The 15,912-nt window shown below is 45.7% G+C and overlaps 1 protein-coding gene across 1 annotated transcript in view; it reads left to right on the top strand.

Moving 5' to 3' along the window:
• The window catches only part of LOC311117669 (cell migration-inducing and hyaluronan-binding protein-like), a gene marked incomplete at its 3' end in the record, with an annotated part of 28,355 nt that extends 13,625 nt beyond the window's left edge, over positions 1 to 14,730 (top strand). The window contains exons 2-10 of the mRNA XM_084192601.1: positions 718 to 855; positions 1,697 to 1,835; positions 2,883 to 3,119; positions 4,920 to 5,099; positions 9,921 to 9,991; positions 11,167 to 11,262; positions 11,644 to 11,765; positions 12,708 to 12,855; positions 14,539 to 14,730. Coding sequence (XP_084048727.1) covers positions 718 to 855; positions 1,697 to 1,835; positions 2,883 to 3,119; positions 4,920 to 5,099; positions 9,921 to 9,991; positions 11,167 to 11,262; positions 11,644 to 11,765; positions 12,708 to 12,855; positions 14,539 to 14,730 — 1,323 coding nt within the window. The remainder of the gene's footprint in view (positions 1 to 717; positions 856 to 1,696; positions 1,836 to 2,882; positions 3,120 to 4,919; positions 5,100 to 9,920; positions 9,992 to 11,166; positions 11,263 to 11,643; positions 11,766 to 12,707; positions 12,856 to 14,538) is intronic.
• Positions 14,731 to 15,912: the final 1,182 nt, after the last annotated feature.

The raw sequence follows: 15,912 nt of genomic DNA, 5'->3' as shown, positions 1-15,912 counted from the left end.
TGTGTGTGTGTCTGTGAACATGCACATGTCATTACCCAGTGTAGTGCAAGGCCTGTTGCAGATCACCCTACTGAGCTACTGTCGTCCACATCGTGATCACACAGAGAACAGAGGAAGTAGGAACTCTGAACCTCTTGGATGACCCTAGATACTTCCCTTTACTCTCTCTCTCTCCCTGTCTCTTGCTCTCTCTCTCTCTCTCGCTCTCTGTCCATTTTTCTCTCTCTTTCTGTATGTTTCTCTATCTTTCTCTCTCCTCTCTCTCTCTCTCTCTCTCTTTCTCTCTCTCTGAACCTCCAGTTTCCCCCAGAGCTAGACTACTAGCCATCTAACTCATTGTTACAGTAACAGTTAGTTCTTTAGCCAACTCCTTGAGTCAGACACGACATGAAAATGACAAATGAGTTGGCTAAAGCACAGACAGATGTAGTTTCAAGACCTAACCCACAAACTGCTGTGTCCGATGGTTTCTCAGCTGGGTTCTTTCATGGAGAAAACCAGTCGATTAGAACCTATTAATCAATCTGTATTAGCCCAGGGGAAAATCTGGTTGGCCAGCCCGTTTGTTGTCCGGCCAATAAATGACATTGACTAATGAATGAATTAGAGGATGTTGGCATAGTGTTGTTTGTTGTTGGAAACTATGGGCCAGATCAGAACATCAGTTAGATCTGTGGGTGTGTGTCATGATATTAACCCTATTGGTCTATCCAACAGTGTGTCCAGACAGGGAGCCCGGCCTGCAGCCATGGACCCCCGGCCACAGTGAAGCCCACCAAGTTACCATTGGTTACGGCAGAAAGGTCATCCTCACCTCGTCAGCTACTGTCCACTCAATAGAGATCCTCAACGGAGGTACGTCTGTGTGTGTGTGTGTGTGTGTGTGTGCGATAATATTGTTAAACTGTCACCCGAATTTATGTTATCCATCAGTTGTGTGTGTAACAGTCTGGCTTCCAGCTCCTCGCCCCAAACTGGGTTCCAACCAGGGACCCTCTGCACACATCGACAACAGTTACCCTCGAAGCATCGTTACCTATCGCTCCACAAAAGCCGCGGCCCTTGCAGGGCAAGGGAAACAGCTACTTCAAGGTCTCAGAGCGAGTGACGTCACCGATTTGAAATTCCACTAGCGCGCACCGCTAATTAGCTAGCCATTTCACACAGGCTACACAACCCCCTTTGACCTCCTCCTTCTCCGCAGCAACCAGTGATCTGGGTCAACATCATCAATGTAACAGTGTTACGTGTGTGTGTATGTGTGAGTTAGGAACCTGATACTATGTGTCCAGGTATGTGTCTAACCACTAACACACAGTGTAATCAAAGTCCCCATCTCTCATCCACTTCACTACAGGACTATATAACCTCTGTCAGATGGACATTATCGTGAAATGCAGCCCTCATAAAGGGTTATTGAGTTTTCCTGTGTGTCTGTGTGTGTGTGTGTGAGCCACAGCTCAGTGCCATAAAAGGAAGGGTGATGTGATGTGTTGGGCGCCAGGGCATGAAATACCTGTCAGGACACCTCACCAGTAAAGATATCTTTCTCTCTCTCTTTCCTCTCTCTCTCTCTCTCTCTCTCTCTCTCTCTCTCTCTCTCTCTCTCTCTCTCTCTCTCTCTCTCTCTCTCTCTCTCTCTCTCTCTCTCTCTCTCTCTCTCTCTCTCTCTCTCTCTCTTTCCTTCTCTCTCTAGGAAAGTTAGTGATAGCAGATTCGGATCGTCCCATCCTACTGCGTACCAAACACATTCTGATCGGCAACAGAGGACAGCTGCACATAGGAAGTCCTGACTGCCCGTATAAGGGCAACCTTACCATCTCCTTATTTGGAAGGTGGGTAATGTACCCGGACCTCGTAGCCTTCAGCCCTCAATCTATTTGGTAGCCTCTAGACTGTATCCTCTTTCTCCTAGCCTCTTTGTCTTAGTGCCTATCCTCTATCTCCTAGCTCCTAGCCTCTAGGCTCTTTCTCCTAGCTCCTAGCCTCTATCTCCTGGCTTCTCCTAGCCTCTAGTTTCTTTCTCCTAGCTCCTAGCCTCTATCTCCTGGCTTCTCCTAGCCTCTAGTTTCTTTCTCCTAGCTCCTAGCCTCTATCTCCTGGCTTCTCCTAGCCTCTAGTTTCTTTCTCCTAGCTCCTAGCCTCTATCTCCTGGCTTCTCCTAGCCTCTAGTTTCTTTCTCCTAGCTCCTAGCCTCTTTCTCCTAGCTCCTATCCTCTATCTCCTAGCCTCTCCTAGCCTCTAGGCTCTAGCTCCTAGCCTCTATCTCCTAGCCTCTCCTAGCCTCTATCTCCTAGCCCCCAGCCTCTATCTCCTAGCCTCGCCTAGCCTCTAGCCTCTTTCTCCTAGCTCCTAGACTCTTTCTCCTAGCTCCTAGTCTCTATCTCATAGCCTCTAGTTTCTTTCTCCTAGCTCCTAGCCTCTTTCTCCTAGCTCCTATCCTCTATCTCCTAGACTCTCCTAGCCTCTAGGCTCTATCTCCTAGCTCCTTTCCTCTATCTTCTAGCCTCTAGGCTCCATCTCCTAGCTCTTAACTCCAATCCACTTGTCCATAAGCTCCACCTCTGCCCTCTATCTCCTAGATTCTAGCCTCTACATGTATCTCCTAGACCCTAGCCTCTATCACCTAACTCCTAGCCTCTATCTCCTAACTCCTAGGCGCTATCTCCTCCCCCCTAGTCTCTATCTCCTAGACTCTATCTCCTAGACCCTAGACTCTATCTCCTAGCCCCTAGCCTCTGTCTCCTAGCCCCTAGTCTCTAGTCTTTAGTCTTTATCTTTAGTCTAGTATCTTCTAGCCTATATCGCCTTATCCCTTATCGTGTAACCCTCTAGCCCCTAGCCTTGATTAATTGGTTGATCAATCATTTACTCTTCTCCAGGTCTGACGACACAGACACAGAGCACAGTTACTTTGGCCGTAAGTACATTGGCGTGGGGACTGGAGGGACGCTGGAGATCCACGGGGAGAAGAAGCTGTCGTGGACGTTCCTCAACAAGACCCTGCACCCCGGGGAGAGCGAGGACAACAGCTACCTGTTCGAGAGGGGCTGGGGCAACCGGGGTATCATCGTTCACATCATCGACCCCAAGACTGGAGAAGTACTCCAGAATGATAGGTATTTTTTATGTTCTGTTTTTATTTCACTTTTAGGCTTCCACAATTCTGGTACATTTTTCAAAAGTTCCCAGGTTTTCCAGAACTTAGGTTGGAAGACTCCTTCCTCTGGTCCTCTGTAGCTCAGCTGGTAGAGCATGGTGCTTGTAACGCCAGGGTAGTGGGTTCGATCCCCGGGACCACCCATACACAAAAATGTATGCACGCATGACTGTAAGTCGCTTTGGATAAAAGCATCTGCTAAATGGCATATTATTATTATTATTATTATTATTATTATTATTATTATATCATTATTCCGGAAATCTTCCAACTGGGATTTCTGGAAAACCAGGGGACTTTTAGAAAGTTACTGGAATGGTTGTGAGAAGCAAACATGTTTTTTTTTTAATCACTGGAGGAAATTGTCTCTTTAAAGCTGGAATCCTTCATAGTGAAACTGCCATGTCCGTTTGGGATATTACAACAAAGAAGTTACTGCAGACAACAAACACAGTTTTTTTTCCGTCTAACATCATTGCACCCGCGATAGAACAGCAGAATATGTACTGCACATTTTTTTTTACCATGCTGTTCGACGCACCTCACCTCCGTTTCGTCCACAAAACTAAAACAATAGCAAAGGTGCTGGGGCGGACAGTGGCGCTGTTTCCCCTAATGCAGATTCCATCTTTAAGTCATGACAGATAATGAGGGAGAATAAAGACATTCCTGTTGGTATTAACTATCTATTCGATGTGTTATGTTCTCCCCATCCCATCGTTCAACATCTCTGATTGAATAAAGAATGTCATAAAACATTTAATACGTAGTTAGAAAAACATTTAATATGCCGTCAGAGTACTGGTAAACAATAATTAAAAAACCAATTAAACAAAACAAACTGCTTCCAAGAGAAGGCAAGTCTTGAGTATTTTGTCAGAAACTGAACCCCATTGAGAAATTAAAACCCCATTGACAAATGGGCTTACTATTGGTTAGACCTCAATTACCATTGACCTCAATTTCCTCACAAAATCTTGAGACCTCACCCTCAAGATCTTACTTACAGGAAGCTTCCATGGGGCTGTGTGCAATCATTCATTGATATTTGTTGACACATTTATCAGAAGATCCACCACAAATCAACATTCAAAAGAAGACTTTTGTTGGAGTAATTGTGTGAAGGTCTTTTTTTGTGCTCTGTTATGTAGCTATGATATAGGCCAGTGTTTCCCAACTCCAGGCCCCCTGTAATATAACTCAGTAACATGTGTTCTGTTATGTAGCTATGATATAGGCCAGTGTTTCCCAACTCCAGGCCCCCTGTAATATAACTCAGTAACATGTGCTCTGTTATGTAGCTATGATATAGGCCAGTGTTTCTCAACTCCAGGCCCCCTGTAATATAACTCAGTAACATGTGTTCTGTTATGTAGCTATGATATAGGCCAGTGTTTCTCAACTCCAGGCCTCCTGTAATATAACTCAGTAACATGTGCTCTGTTATGTAGCTATGATATAGGCCAGTGTTTCTCAACTCCAGGCCCCCTGTAATATAACTCAGTAACATGTGCTCTGTTATGTAGCTATGATATAGGCCAGTGTTTCCCAACTCCAGGCCTCCTCTACCCCCAACAGTACATATTTATGTTGTGGCCCCAAACAAGCACACCTGATTCTACTTGTCAACTAATCATCAAGCCCTTGACAAGTTGAATCGGGTGTTTTTGTCCGACACAACAAACATGTGTGCTATTGTGGATACTGGAGGACCGGAATTGGGAAACACTGATATAGGCTAGCCATTCGCCTCCCCCAGGTTTGACACATACCGCAGTAAAGAAGAGAGTCGTCGCCTGGCCCAGTATGTGGATGTGGTAGACAATGGGATGATTCTGGCCATGGTGGTCAACGACGAGGGATCTAACAACCTAGAGGACTCGGCCAGGAAGTCCCTCACCAAGCTGGGGAGTAGACACTTCCACCGCCTGGGCTTCCGGTAGGTTCCCTGACCCCTGACCCCTGTCCTCCAACCAGGGAATTTTGCAACCTATATTACGCTATACATGTATATTATTATTATGATTAGCTGATTGATATTAGTATTTGGTAATTTTTTGGAAGACCATCACTAAGCTGGGGAGCAGACACTCCTTGACCCCTGACCTCTAACCCAGGGGTTTCCAAAAACCTTTTATGCATTGTGATCCATCTGTAGCCAACCATTTCTACAGCTGCTTGGCCTGAACCAACTGCCTTTGGGGCAACTGCCAGGGCTGGAAGGAACTTGAAATCAAAGGACATGGGCAGATGCAATGTTAGAGTACTCTGTTCTGCTGGCAATTGTTTAAAATAGATACTAAGTGGTATGCTAAATGGTAAATAACTTGTTGTTGCTTTACCATTGAAGTCTTATTTCTAATCTATAGCCACAGCCAAGGGTTAAGCCACCAATTGGCCCTGACTTGGTGTGTTGTGAGTTGAGTCCTGAGTCACTGGAGAATCCAGTTCTCTCTCTCTCTCTCTCTCTCTCTCTCTCTCTCTCTCTCTCTCTCTCTCTCTCTCTCTCTCTACCTCTCTCTCTCTCTCTCTCTCTCTCTCTCCCTCTCTCTACATCTCTCTACCTCTCCCCACTTCCCTCTATCTCTCTCTACCTCCCTCTCTCTCTCTCTCTCTCTCTCTCTCTCTCTCTCTCTCTCTCTCTCTCTCTCTCTCTCTCTCTCTCTACATCTCTCTACCTCTCTCTACATCTCTCTACCTCTCCCCACCTCCCTCTACCTCTCTCTATCCTTCGCTCTATCTTTCTATCCCTCCACACCCGAATGGATGTGCTCCATTCAAGCATTTGAGCTAGAGCATGATAGCACTAGCGTAGCCACCTAGTGTGGCCACCCAGTGTAGCGACCCAGCGTAGCCACCTAGCGTAGCACTAGCAGATCACTCCTCTCCTGACCTGTTTGTCAGGCAGTGCTGCGCTGGCTGACCTAGCATAGCAATGTAGCGTAGCATAACATCACACTCTGATTTATAAGCCACTGACAGGCAGCCGTCTCCCTCTTTCTCCCTCTCACTTTCTCTCCCTCTCCCTGGTCTAGCCACCAGAAATCTCCACATTTTTGTTTGTGCAGTGTCTCTTTATCTCTCCTGGCACAGGACTGCTTAGTGAAAGCAGGGCGGAAAATAAGAAATAAAAGGAAAAACATATGCTAGCAAGTCTCTCTCTCTCTCTCGCTCTCTCTCTCTCACACTGTATTAAAGTATCTCAGGAATGCATGGAAAATGGAAAGTAAATTGAGCCATGATAACAAAACCTAATACAGCTGGATTCAGTCCTTGGAGAGAAAAAACCTCTTAAACTGAGGGTTAGTGAGGAGCATTTAAGTGAGCTAATCGTATTCAGACTTATTGCATTCCTCCCATACAGTAGAACTCAACTCAACCACCAGTATATCGGAATGTCCTACAATGGCTGTCAGAATGGGGGGTTAGAAGATTCAGTGTATGTGTGTGTCCGTGTGTGCGTTTGTGTGCATGCGCGTGCGCGTGTCTGGTCAGGAGAGTTTACCATGGCTTAGAGCAAGGGTGTCAAACATACCCATTAAATCCATCCCACGGGTGGTTTGGGGGAAAAACAATCTTAATCAACAATGAAATGACTAAAACTAAATGCGAACTGTGTAGAAATGATAATGGACCTACATCTATACTCTCTTCACTCTGTCCAGCTTGATAACAGTCATTAATAGTCTCTTCACTCTGTCCAGCTTGATAACAGTCATCTATAGTCTCTTCACTCTGTCCAGCTTTATAACAGTCATCTATAGTCTCTTCACTCTGTCCAGCTTGATAACAGTCATTAATAGTCTCTTCACTCTGTCCAGCTTGATAACAGTCATCTATAGTCTCTTCACTCTGTCCAGCTTGATAACAGTCATCTATAGTCTCTTCACTCTGTCCAGCTTGATAACAGTCATCTATAGTCTCTTCACTCTGTCCAGCTTGATAACAGTCATCTATAGTCTCTTCACTCTGTCCAGCTTGATAACAGTCATCTATAGTCTCTTCACTCTGTCCAGCTTGATAACAGTCATTAATAGTCTCTTCACTCTGTCCAGCTTGATAACAGTCATCTATAGTCTCTTCACTCTGTCCAGCTTGATAACAGTCATCTATAGTCTCTTCACTCTGTCCAGCTTGATAACAGTCATCTATAGTCTCTTCACTCTGTCCAGCTTGATAACAGTCATCTATAGTCTCTTCACTCTGTCCAGCTTGATAACAGTCATCTATAGTCTCTTCACTCTGTCCAGCTTGATAACAGTAATATATAGTCTCTTCACTCTGTCCAGCTTGATAACAGTAATATATAGTCTCTTCACTCTGTCCAGCTTGATAACAGTCATCTATAGTCTCTTCACTCTGTCCAGCTTGATAACAGTAATATATAGTCTCTTCACTCTGTCCAGATTGATAACAGTCATCTATAGTCTCTTCACTCTGTCCAGATTGATAACAGTCATCTATAGTCTCTTCACTCTGTCCAGCTTGATAACAGTCATCAATAGTCTCTTCACTCTGTCCAGCTTGATAACAGTCATCTATAGTCTATTCACTCTGTCCAGCTTGATAACAGTCATCTATAGTCTCTTCACTCTGTCCAGCTTGATAACAGTCATCTATAGTCTCTTCACTCTGTCCAGCTTGATAACAGTCATCTATAGTCTCTTCACTCTGTCCAGCTTGATAACAGTCATCTATAGTCTCTTCACTCTGTCCAGCTTGATAACAGTCATCTATAGTCTCTTCACTCTGTCCAGCATGCTAACAGTCATCCAAATGAAAGCTAGACAGTCAGGGAGCATAAACAACTCCAAAAGCAATGGACAGAGGACTATTTTGATGGCGAGGAAATATAATATATTTGAAGACCGAATGCGGCCCGTGAGGCAAAATGAGTTTAATACCATAGAGAATGGGAAGCTTGGCAGCAACGCCAGTGCGGTTAGCCTGTTAGTGTCCAAATTATAAAACCGTGTCAGTGTGTGTGTCAGTGTGTGTGTGTGTGTGTTTATCTACTGTTGCCAAGTAAGTCGCAGCTAATTTTCTCCAACAACCAGAGAACCAAAGTTTACAAGTATTCACACAGAAATATCTCCACACCATGTCTTGAGATGAGAAGAGAGAGAGAGAAAGACGGATGAAGGAGGACGAGGAGGATGTACTTAAAGTCTCTTGTCGTCTATCGTCCTGACACTCGTGCCAAACAGTGTTAAAGCAGAAGAAGGAATATATTATTTGAGGTGTGCCAGAGCACATTTTAATAAGGCAATCATTTTGGCAACACGAAGATCTCTGCAATCCATCCTCCAGGAATGCAATTTACATATGTTTACCAAAGTCATGGTGCTATTTATGAGTGGGGGATGGTGTGTGTGTGTATTGCTCTTACATTTCATGAAAGCCAATAGTTGTTGATATAATGTCATTACTGTAGACACCTTTAGAGACATATCTGGCATGCTGATCTATATAAAACCTCACATCATTTTGCAGTTGTGTTTTGCTTGTCTCCAGTTGCTATTAAATGAGAACATGATGGCTAGCTAGTGTAAAGGACATCACGCTGAGAACATGATGGCTAGCTAGTGTAAAGGACGTCACGCTGAGAACATGATGGCTAGCTAGTGTAAAGGACGTCACGCTGAGAACATGATGGCTAGCTAGTGTAAAGGACGTCACACTGAGAACATGATGGCTAGCTAGTGTAAAGGACGTCACACTGAGAACATGATGGCTAGCTAGTGTAAAGGACGTCACACTGAGAACATGATGGCTAGCTAGTGTAAAGGACGTCACGCTGAGAACATGATGGCTAGCTAGTGTAAAGGACGTCACGCTGAGAACATGATGGCTAGCTAGTGTAAAGGACGTCACGCTGAGAACATGATGGCTAGCTAGTGTAAAGGACGTCACGCTGAGAACATGATGGCTAGCTAGTGTAAAGGACGTCACGCTGAGAACATGATGGCTAGCTAGTGTAAAGGACGTCACGCTGAGAACATGATGGCTAGCTAGTGTAAAGGACGTCACACTGAGAACATGATGGCTAGCTAGTGTAACGGACGTCACGCTGAGAACATGATGGCTAGCTAGTGTAAAGGACGTCACACTGAGAACATGATGGCTAGCTAGTGTAAAGGACGTCACGCTGAGAACATGATGGCTAGCTAGTGTAAAGGACGTCACACTGCGTGCTTAGCGAGTACTGCTTCCTACCGATTGGGCCCGTACCTGGCGCGAACTCGGGACCTCTGCCTTGCTTGCACACGTGACCACCCTCCTGAAGTGTTCTAATGCCAGTTCTCTGACTGTTCCTGGTGGAATCATAATGCAATATGTAGTTGGAATGTCCTGGTGTGAATATCACATAGACTCTCGTCAGACACCTAGTACACGCCACACACACACACGCACATCTCTCCCCTGACACTCGTGTCACTGTGTCCTCACAAGAGTGAGGCATGATGGGATTGCTACTGTAATTACCCATCCTGCCCCTGGGTTTTTCCGACAGCCCGTCACTCCTTATGTCAACATCATTACCAGGGCTGGCTGGAACTGTGTGTGTGTGTGTGTGTGTGTGTGTGTGTGCGTGTGTGTGTGTGTGCGTGCGTGTAATGGACATATATCTCTCCCCCTCTCTCTTTTTCTTTTCTTTCCATCCATCCTTATCGTCTTGCACCTCACACTGTCAATCTCCCTATTTCCCTCCCCCTCTCTCTACTTTATGTCTCTTCACCTCTTCTCTCCCTTTCTCCAGTCATCCCTGGAGTTTCATTGCAGTGAAAGGCAACTCGTCCTCTGCAGTGGAGGATCATGCTATCTATCAAGGTGAACCGCACTCTCTCTCATCTCTCTCTCCTTTCTCGACCCTCTCCTCTCCTTATCTTTCCCTCAACCTCTCTTTCTCTCCCTTTGACCCACCTCCCTCTCTCTCTCTTACTTTCTAGAGTATCTCTCCCCCGTCTCTCTCTCTCTTACTTTAGAGTATCTCTCCCCCTTCTCTCTCTCTCTTACTTTCTAGAGTATCTCTCCCCCTTCTCTCTCACTTTCTAGAGTATCTCTCCCCCTTCTCTCTCTCTCTCACTTTCTAGAGTATCTCTCCCCCTTCTCTCTCACTTTCTAGAGTATCTCTCCCTCTTCTCTCTCTCTCTCACTTTCTAGAGTATCTCTCCCCCTTCTCTCTCTCTCTTACTTTCTAGAGTATCTCTCCCCCTTCTCTCTCTCTCTTACTTTCTAGAGTATCTCTCCCCCTTCTCTCTCACTTTCTAGAGTATCTCTCCCCCTTCTCTCTCTCTCTCACTTTCTAGAGTATCTCTCCCCCTTCTCTCTCTCTCTCACTTTCTAGAGTATCTCTCCCCCTTCTCTCTCACTTTCTAGAGTATCTCTCCCTCTTCTCTCTCTCTCTCACTTTCTAGAGTATCTCTCCCCCTTCTCTCTCTCTCTTACTTTCTAGAGTATCTCTCCCTCTTCTCTCTCACTCTCTTACTTTCTAGAGTATCTCTCCCCCTTCTCTCTCTCTCTTACTTTCTAGAGTATCTCTCCCTCTTCTCTCTGTTTCTCTTTCTCTCTCTATTGTACTTGTATTTCTTAGTTTACATAGTGTTATAGATGTTATAAACCAAACACCTGTCTGGACAGACAGACAGACAGACATACAGACAGATGGACGGACAGACAGATAGAAGGACAGACAACGGACAGACAGACGGACAGACAGACAGACAGACAGACAGACATACAGACAGACAGATGGACAGACAACGGACAGACAGACCGACAGACAGACGGATGGACAGACAACGGACAGACAGGCGGACGGACGGACGGACGGGCAGACGGACAGACGGACAGACGGACAACAGACAGACAGACAGCTAGCGGGAGAGTGAAAAAAATAAAGAGCACACTGTTAAAGTATGCTGGACATGTCCTCTCCTTACTCTGCTGACTCCTGTGTGTCTGTGTGTGTGTGTGTGTGTGTGTGTGTATGTGTGTGTGAACAGGGACCAAGGCCTCCTCGGAGGCTCGTAGTTCACGCATGTTCCAGTCAGAATACGGAGAGCACTTTACCATCACCACCTCCAGTCAATGGGTGCAAGGTAACACACACACACTTCTGACTTGCCGTCGGGGTCATATCATCACTGTTTGAAAGCCTTTGATTTAAATTCAGCTCAACAGAGCAGCAAGAATCCCCTACGTTCATTACACAACACACACACACACACACACACACACACACACACACACACACACACATGGTCCCTACTGAACCCAGACAACATAATATGGAAAAATTCCCTTCAACTACTCTCCTACTAATGCTCTTTGTCAGAACACATTAGAAAGAAGTCTAATCCTTGATGTAAATTTGATTAATCTCCACACACACACACACACACATTCATGCGCACGCACACACATCAACATCTTGGCAACGGTGTGTAGGAATCCCATTGAAATGAGTGTGTGTGTTACAGAGGCAGAGTGGACTGAGTGGTTTGACAGAGATGATGAGAGAGGATCAGGAGACTGGGAGAAGCTGTCTGACCTCCACAAGGCTTACCCTGACCGCCTCTGTAGCACCCCCATGGATATACAGGTAGAACGCACAGACACACACACACACACACATTCAAACGCACAGACACACACACACACGCACGCGCGTGCACACACACACACACACACACACACACACACACACACACACACACACACACACACACACACACACACACACACACACACACACACACACACACACACACACGCACACACACACACACACACACATATATGAACAGCTGGTGCCTATAGCTCTGTAGCAGCCAAATAACTTTGGAACAATGATGCGCCAAAAGAAGGCAACGCTTAGCTTGATCTATTTCCATTTTTATTGGCTGTAATTATGATGAGGTCACAGCAGCCAGCGCTGTGTGTGTTCACAGATACTAAATTCACTCTGTCACCATGTATGGCATAAGCAGAAGCTGTTTGGCATCCACAGGGAAGACTAAACACACACACACTGTCACTCTCTTTGTCTGTCTGTCATACCCACACAGTCTACTGTGACAGGAAAAAGCTGACTTCTTTCTCCTTGGTGCTTTAAACAGACATTATTTTACCGTAAACAAACTGCTGTCTTGGCTTCTTCTTTGGATGTTGAAGCCAAGGCTTCTGTTAAGCACTGCTGTGACAAATGTAGTTATTATTTTCCCTCTACCTCTTCCTAACTCTAACCCTTTTCCTCTGTTCTTCTCTTTCTCTCTCTCTCGCTCTCGCTCTCTCGCTCTTTCTCTCTCTCTCGCTCTCGCTCTCGCTCTCTCTCTTTCTCTTTCTCTCTCTCTCTCTCTTTCTCTTTCTCTCTCTCTCTCTCTCTCTCTCTCTCTCTCTTTCTCTTTCTCTTTCTCTCTCTCTCGCTCTCTCTCTCTCTCTCGCTCTCTCTCTCGCTCTCTCTCTCTCTCTCTCTCTCTCGCTCTCTCTCTCCCTCTCCCTGCCTCTCTCTCTCTCCCCCCCTCTCTCTCTCTCTCTCTTCCAGGCTGAGTCCCATGATGGTGTCCCATCTAACGAGACAGGAGATGTCATCTATAAGTCTGACAGGGACTACGGCTTCGTCTGTCTCAACAAGGACCAGAGCCACGGCCTCTGCCACAACTACAGAGTACGCTTTCTCTGCGGTAAACTAGGTACGGACACCTGTGTGTGTCTGTGTGTGTGTGTAGGGGGAGGTCTGTAGTTGGGTGCCCGTGTGCGTCTGTGTGTGTGTATTTGTGTGTGTCCACGTGCGTGTGTTTATTTGTGTGCCAACGGCTTTACCCTTAACTGTATAAGTGTGGGTTTTTTGTGTGGGTTACCCGGTATGCATGGATCCCTTATGATTGAAGAAGAGAACACTGCCAACTCAGTGACTTCACACACAGCGAAGCTACAACCATAGACACACAGTACCTTCAGAAAGTAATCACACCCCTTGACTTTTTCCACATTTTGTTGTGTTACATCCTGAAAAAAATATGGATTACATTTAGATTTTGTGTCACTGGCCTACACACATTACCCCATAATGTCAAAGTGGAATTAGGTTTTTAGAAATGTTTACACATTTATTAAAAATGAAAGTGAAAAAAAATCACAGATGTCAAAGGTGATTCTAACATGTATTGACTCAGGTGTGGATACTTATGTAAGTTAGATAATTTGTAATTGCATAATCGTGTAGCTGATGATTATGGATGAAGACTGTGAATAAAATAACTGTCATAACGTTCTAATACATTCACTGTGTTGTATTTTTAAGTCAATATATCAACAATACCCAACATCAGTAGTGTAAATGAATGCTTTTCTACCTTAATCAGTCAAACTGTCTCCATCTCCTCCCTTCCATAACTGTCACAGCCCGACTTGTCTCTGTGTAGATTGTTGAGCGTCATGTGTTAACATCATTACAGTCAGAACAGTACTGTAACATCATTACAGTCAGAACAGTACTGTAACATCATTACAGTCAGAACAGTAGTGTAACATCATTACAGTCAGAACAGTACTGTAACATCATTACAGTCAGAACAGTACTGTAACATCATTACAGTCAGAACAGTACTGTAACATCATTACAGTCAGAACAGTACTGTAACATCATTACAGTCAGAACAGTAGTGTAACATCATTACAGTCAGAACAGTACTGTAACATCATTACAGTCAGAACAGTACTGTAACATCATTACAGTCAGAACAGTACTGTAACGTCATTACAGGCAGAACAGTACTGTAACATCATTACAGTCAGAACAGTACTGGAACATCATTACAGTCAGAACAGTACTGTAACATCATTACAGTCAGAACAGTAGTGTAACATCCTGTCCTCTATGTCATTATACAGCCATGTGTCCACAATGCCATCATGAGCCATGGTTTAGGTGATTCTGATTTGATTAAGGCAATTTAGGTGTGTGTGTGTGTTTGTGTGTTTGTGCGTATGTGTGTGTGATATCCTTTAGCTGATAGATTGAAGGTGGTTTGGGGTATTCCCCTATTAGTCCATTAGTACCATGTCTATCCTCTTACAATGTTCTATTCATCCATGATCCTCCTAGACGTCAGCCCAGACAGAGGACATACTGTACAGCACATGAGTTATGAATAACACACACACACACACACATTCAGCAGGAGAGTTATGGCTCCTCTTCATTGGAGTTTATTCTATTCAGTTAACCTGACAGCCCAGCTGCTCCAACTGATTTATGGGAAGAGTGTGTGCGTAAGGGTGTGCTTGTGTTTGTGTGTCTGTGTGTGTTTTTGTGTCTGTGTATTTGATATAACCATATTGATTGACGTGTTTCTCTGACTCTGTCCCTCCAGTGCGTCCCCAGGCCTCCATCTCTATAGAGCATCTATACAACAGCACTGTCCTGGAGTTAGATGAGCCAGCTGAAGGCTGGGGCCCAGGAGACAGAGTGGTGGTGGCCAGTACTGACTACTCTATGCACCAGGCTGAGGAGTTCACCATACTACCCTGCCCTGCCTGTGGGCCCACACAGGTTAAAGTCCAAGGTGAGTGTGTGTGTACATTTACATTTACATCATTTAGCAGACGCTCTTATCCAGAGCGACTTACAAATTGGTGCATTCAACTTATGATAGCCAGTGGGACAACCACTTTTAAAAAAGCGGGAACTGTGCTTCCGTAGAGGTAGGGGAGCTAGCAGGCCAGAGGTGGATGAACGTAGTGCCCTCGTTTGAGTGTAGGGTCTGATCAGAGCCTGAAGGTAAGGAGGTGCCGTTCCCCTCACAGCTCCGTAGGCAAGCACCATGGTCTTGTAGTAGATGCGAGCCTCAACTGGAAGCCAGTGGAGTGTGCGGAGGAGCGGGGTGACATGAGAGAACTTGGGAAGGTCGAACACCAGACGGGCTGCGGCGTTCTGGATAAGTTGTAGGGGTTTAATGGCACAGGCAGGGAGCCCAGCCAACAGCGAGTTGCAGTAATCCAGACGGGAGATGACAAGTGCCTGGATTAGGACCTGTGCCGCTTTCTGTGTTAGGTAGGGTCGTACTCTGCGAATGTTGTAGAGCATGAACCTACAGGATCAGGTCACCGCCTTGATGTTAGCGGAGAACGACAGGGTGTTGTCCAGGATCACGCCAAGGTTCTTTGCACTCTAGGAGGAGGACTCAATGGAGTTGTCAACCGTGATGGCGAGATCGTGGAAGGGGCAGTCCTTCCCCGGGAGGAAGAGCAGCTCCGTCTTGCCGAGGTTCAGCTTGAGGTGGTGATCCGTCATCCACACTGATATGTCTGCCAGACATGCAGAGATGCGATTCGCCACCTGGTTATCAGAAGGGGGAAAGGAGAAAATGAATTGTGTGTCATCTGCGTAGCAATGATAGGAGAGACCATGTGAGGATATGACAGAGCCAAGTGACTTGGTGTATAGAGAGAATAGGAGAGGGCCTAGAACTGAGCCCTGGGGGACACCAGTGGTGAGAGCACGTGGTGCGGAGACAGATTCTCGCATGCCACCTGGTAGGAGCGACCTGTCAGGTAGGACGCAATCCAAGAGTGAGCAGCGCCGGAGATGCCCAACTCGGAGAGGGTGGAGAGGAGGATCTGATGGTTCACAGTATCAAAGGCAGCGGATAGGTCTAGAAGGATAAGAGCAGAGGAAAGAGTACCTGTGTGTATGTACCTGTGTGTGAGTGTGTGTGTGTGTGTGTGTGTATATGCAATGTAATGCT

The sequence above is a fragment of the Coregonus lavaretus genome, assembly GCF_964263955.1.
Source record: "Coregonus lavaretus genome assembly, contig: HAP1_SCAFFOLD_3402, whole genome shotgun sequence".
NCBI classification, from domain to species: Eukaryota; Metazoa; Chordata; class Actinopteri; order Salmoniformes; family Salmonidae; genus Coregonus; species Coregonus lavaretus.
The sequence above is the reverse complement of the archived record's forward strand: the minus strand, read 5'-3'. Positions and strand labels throughout refer to the sequence as shown.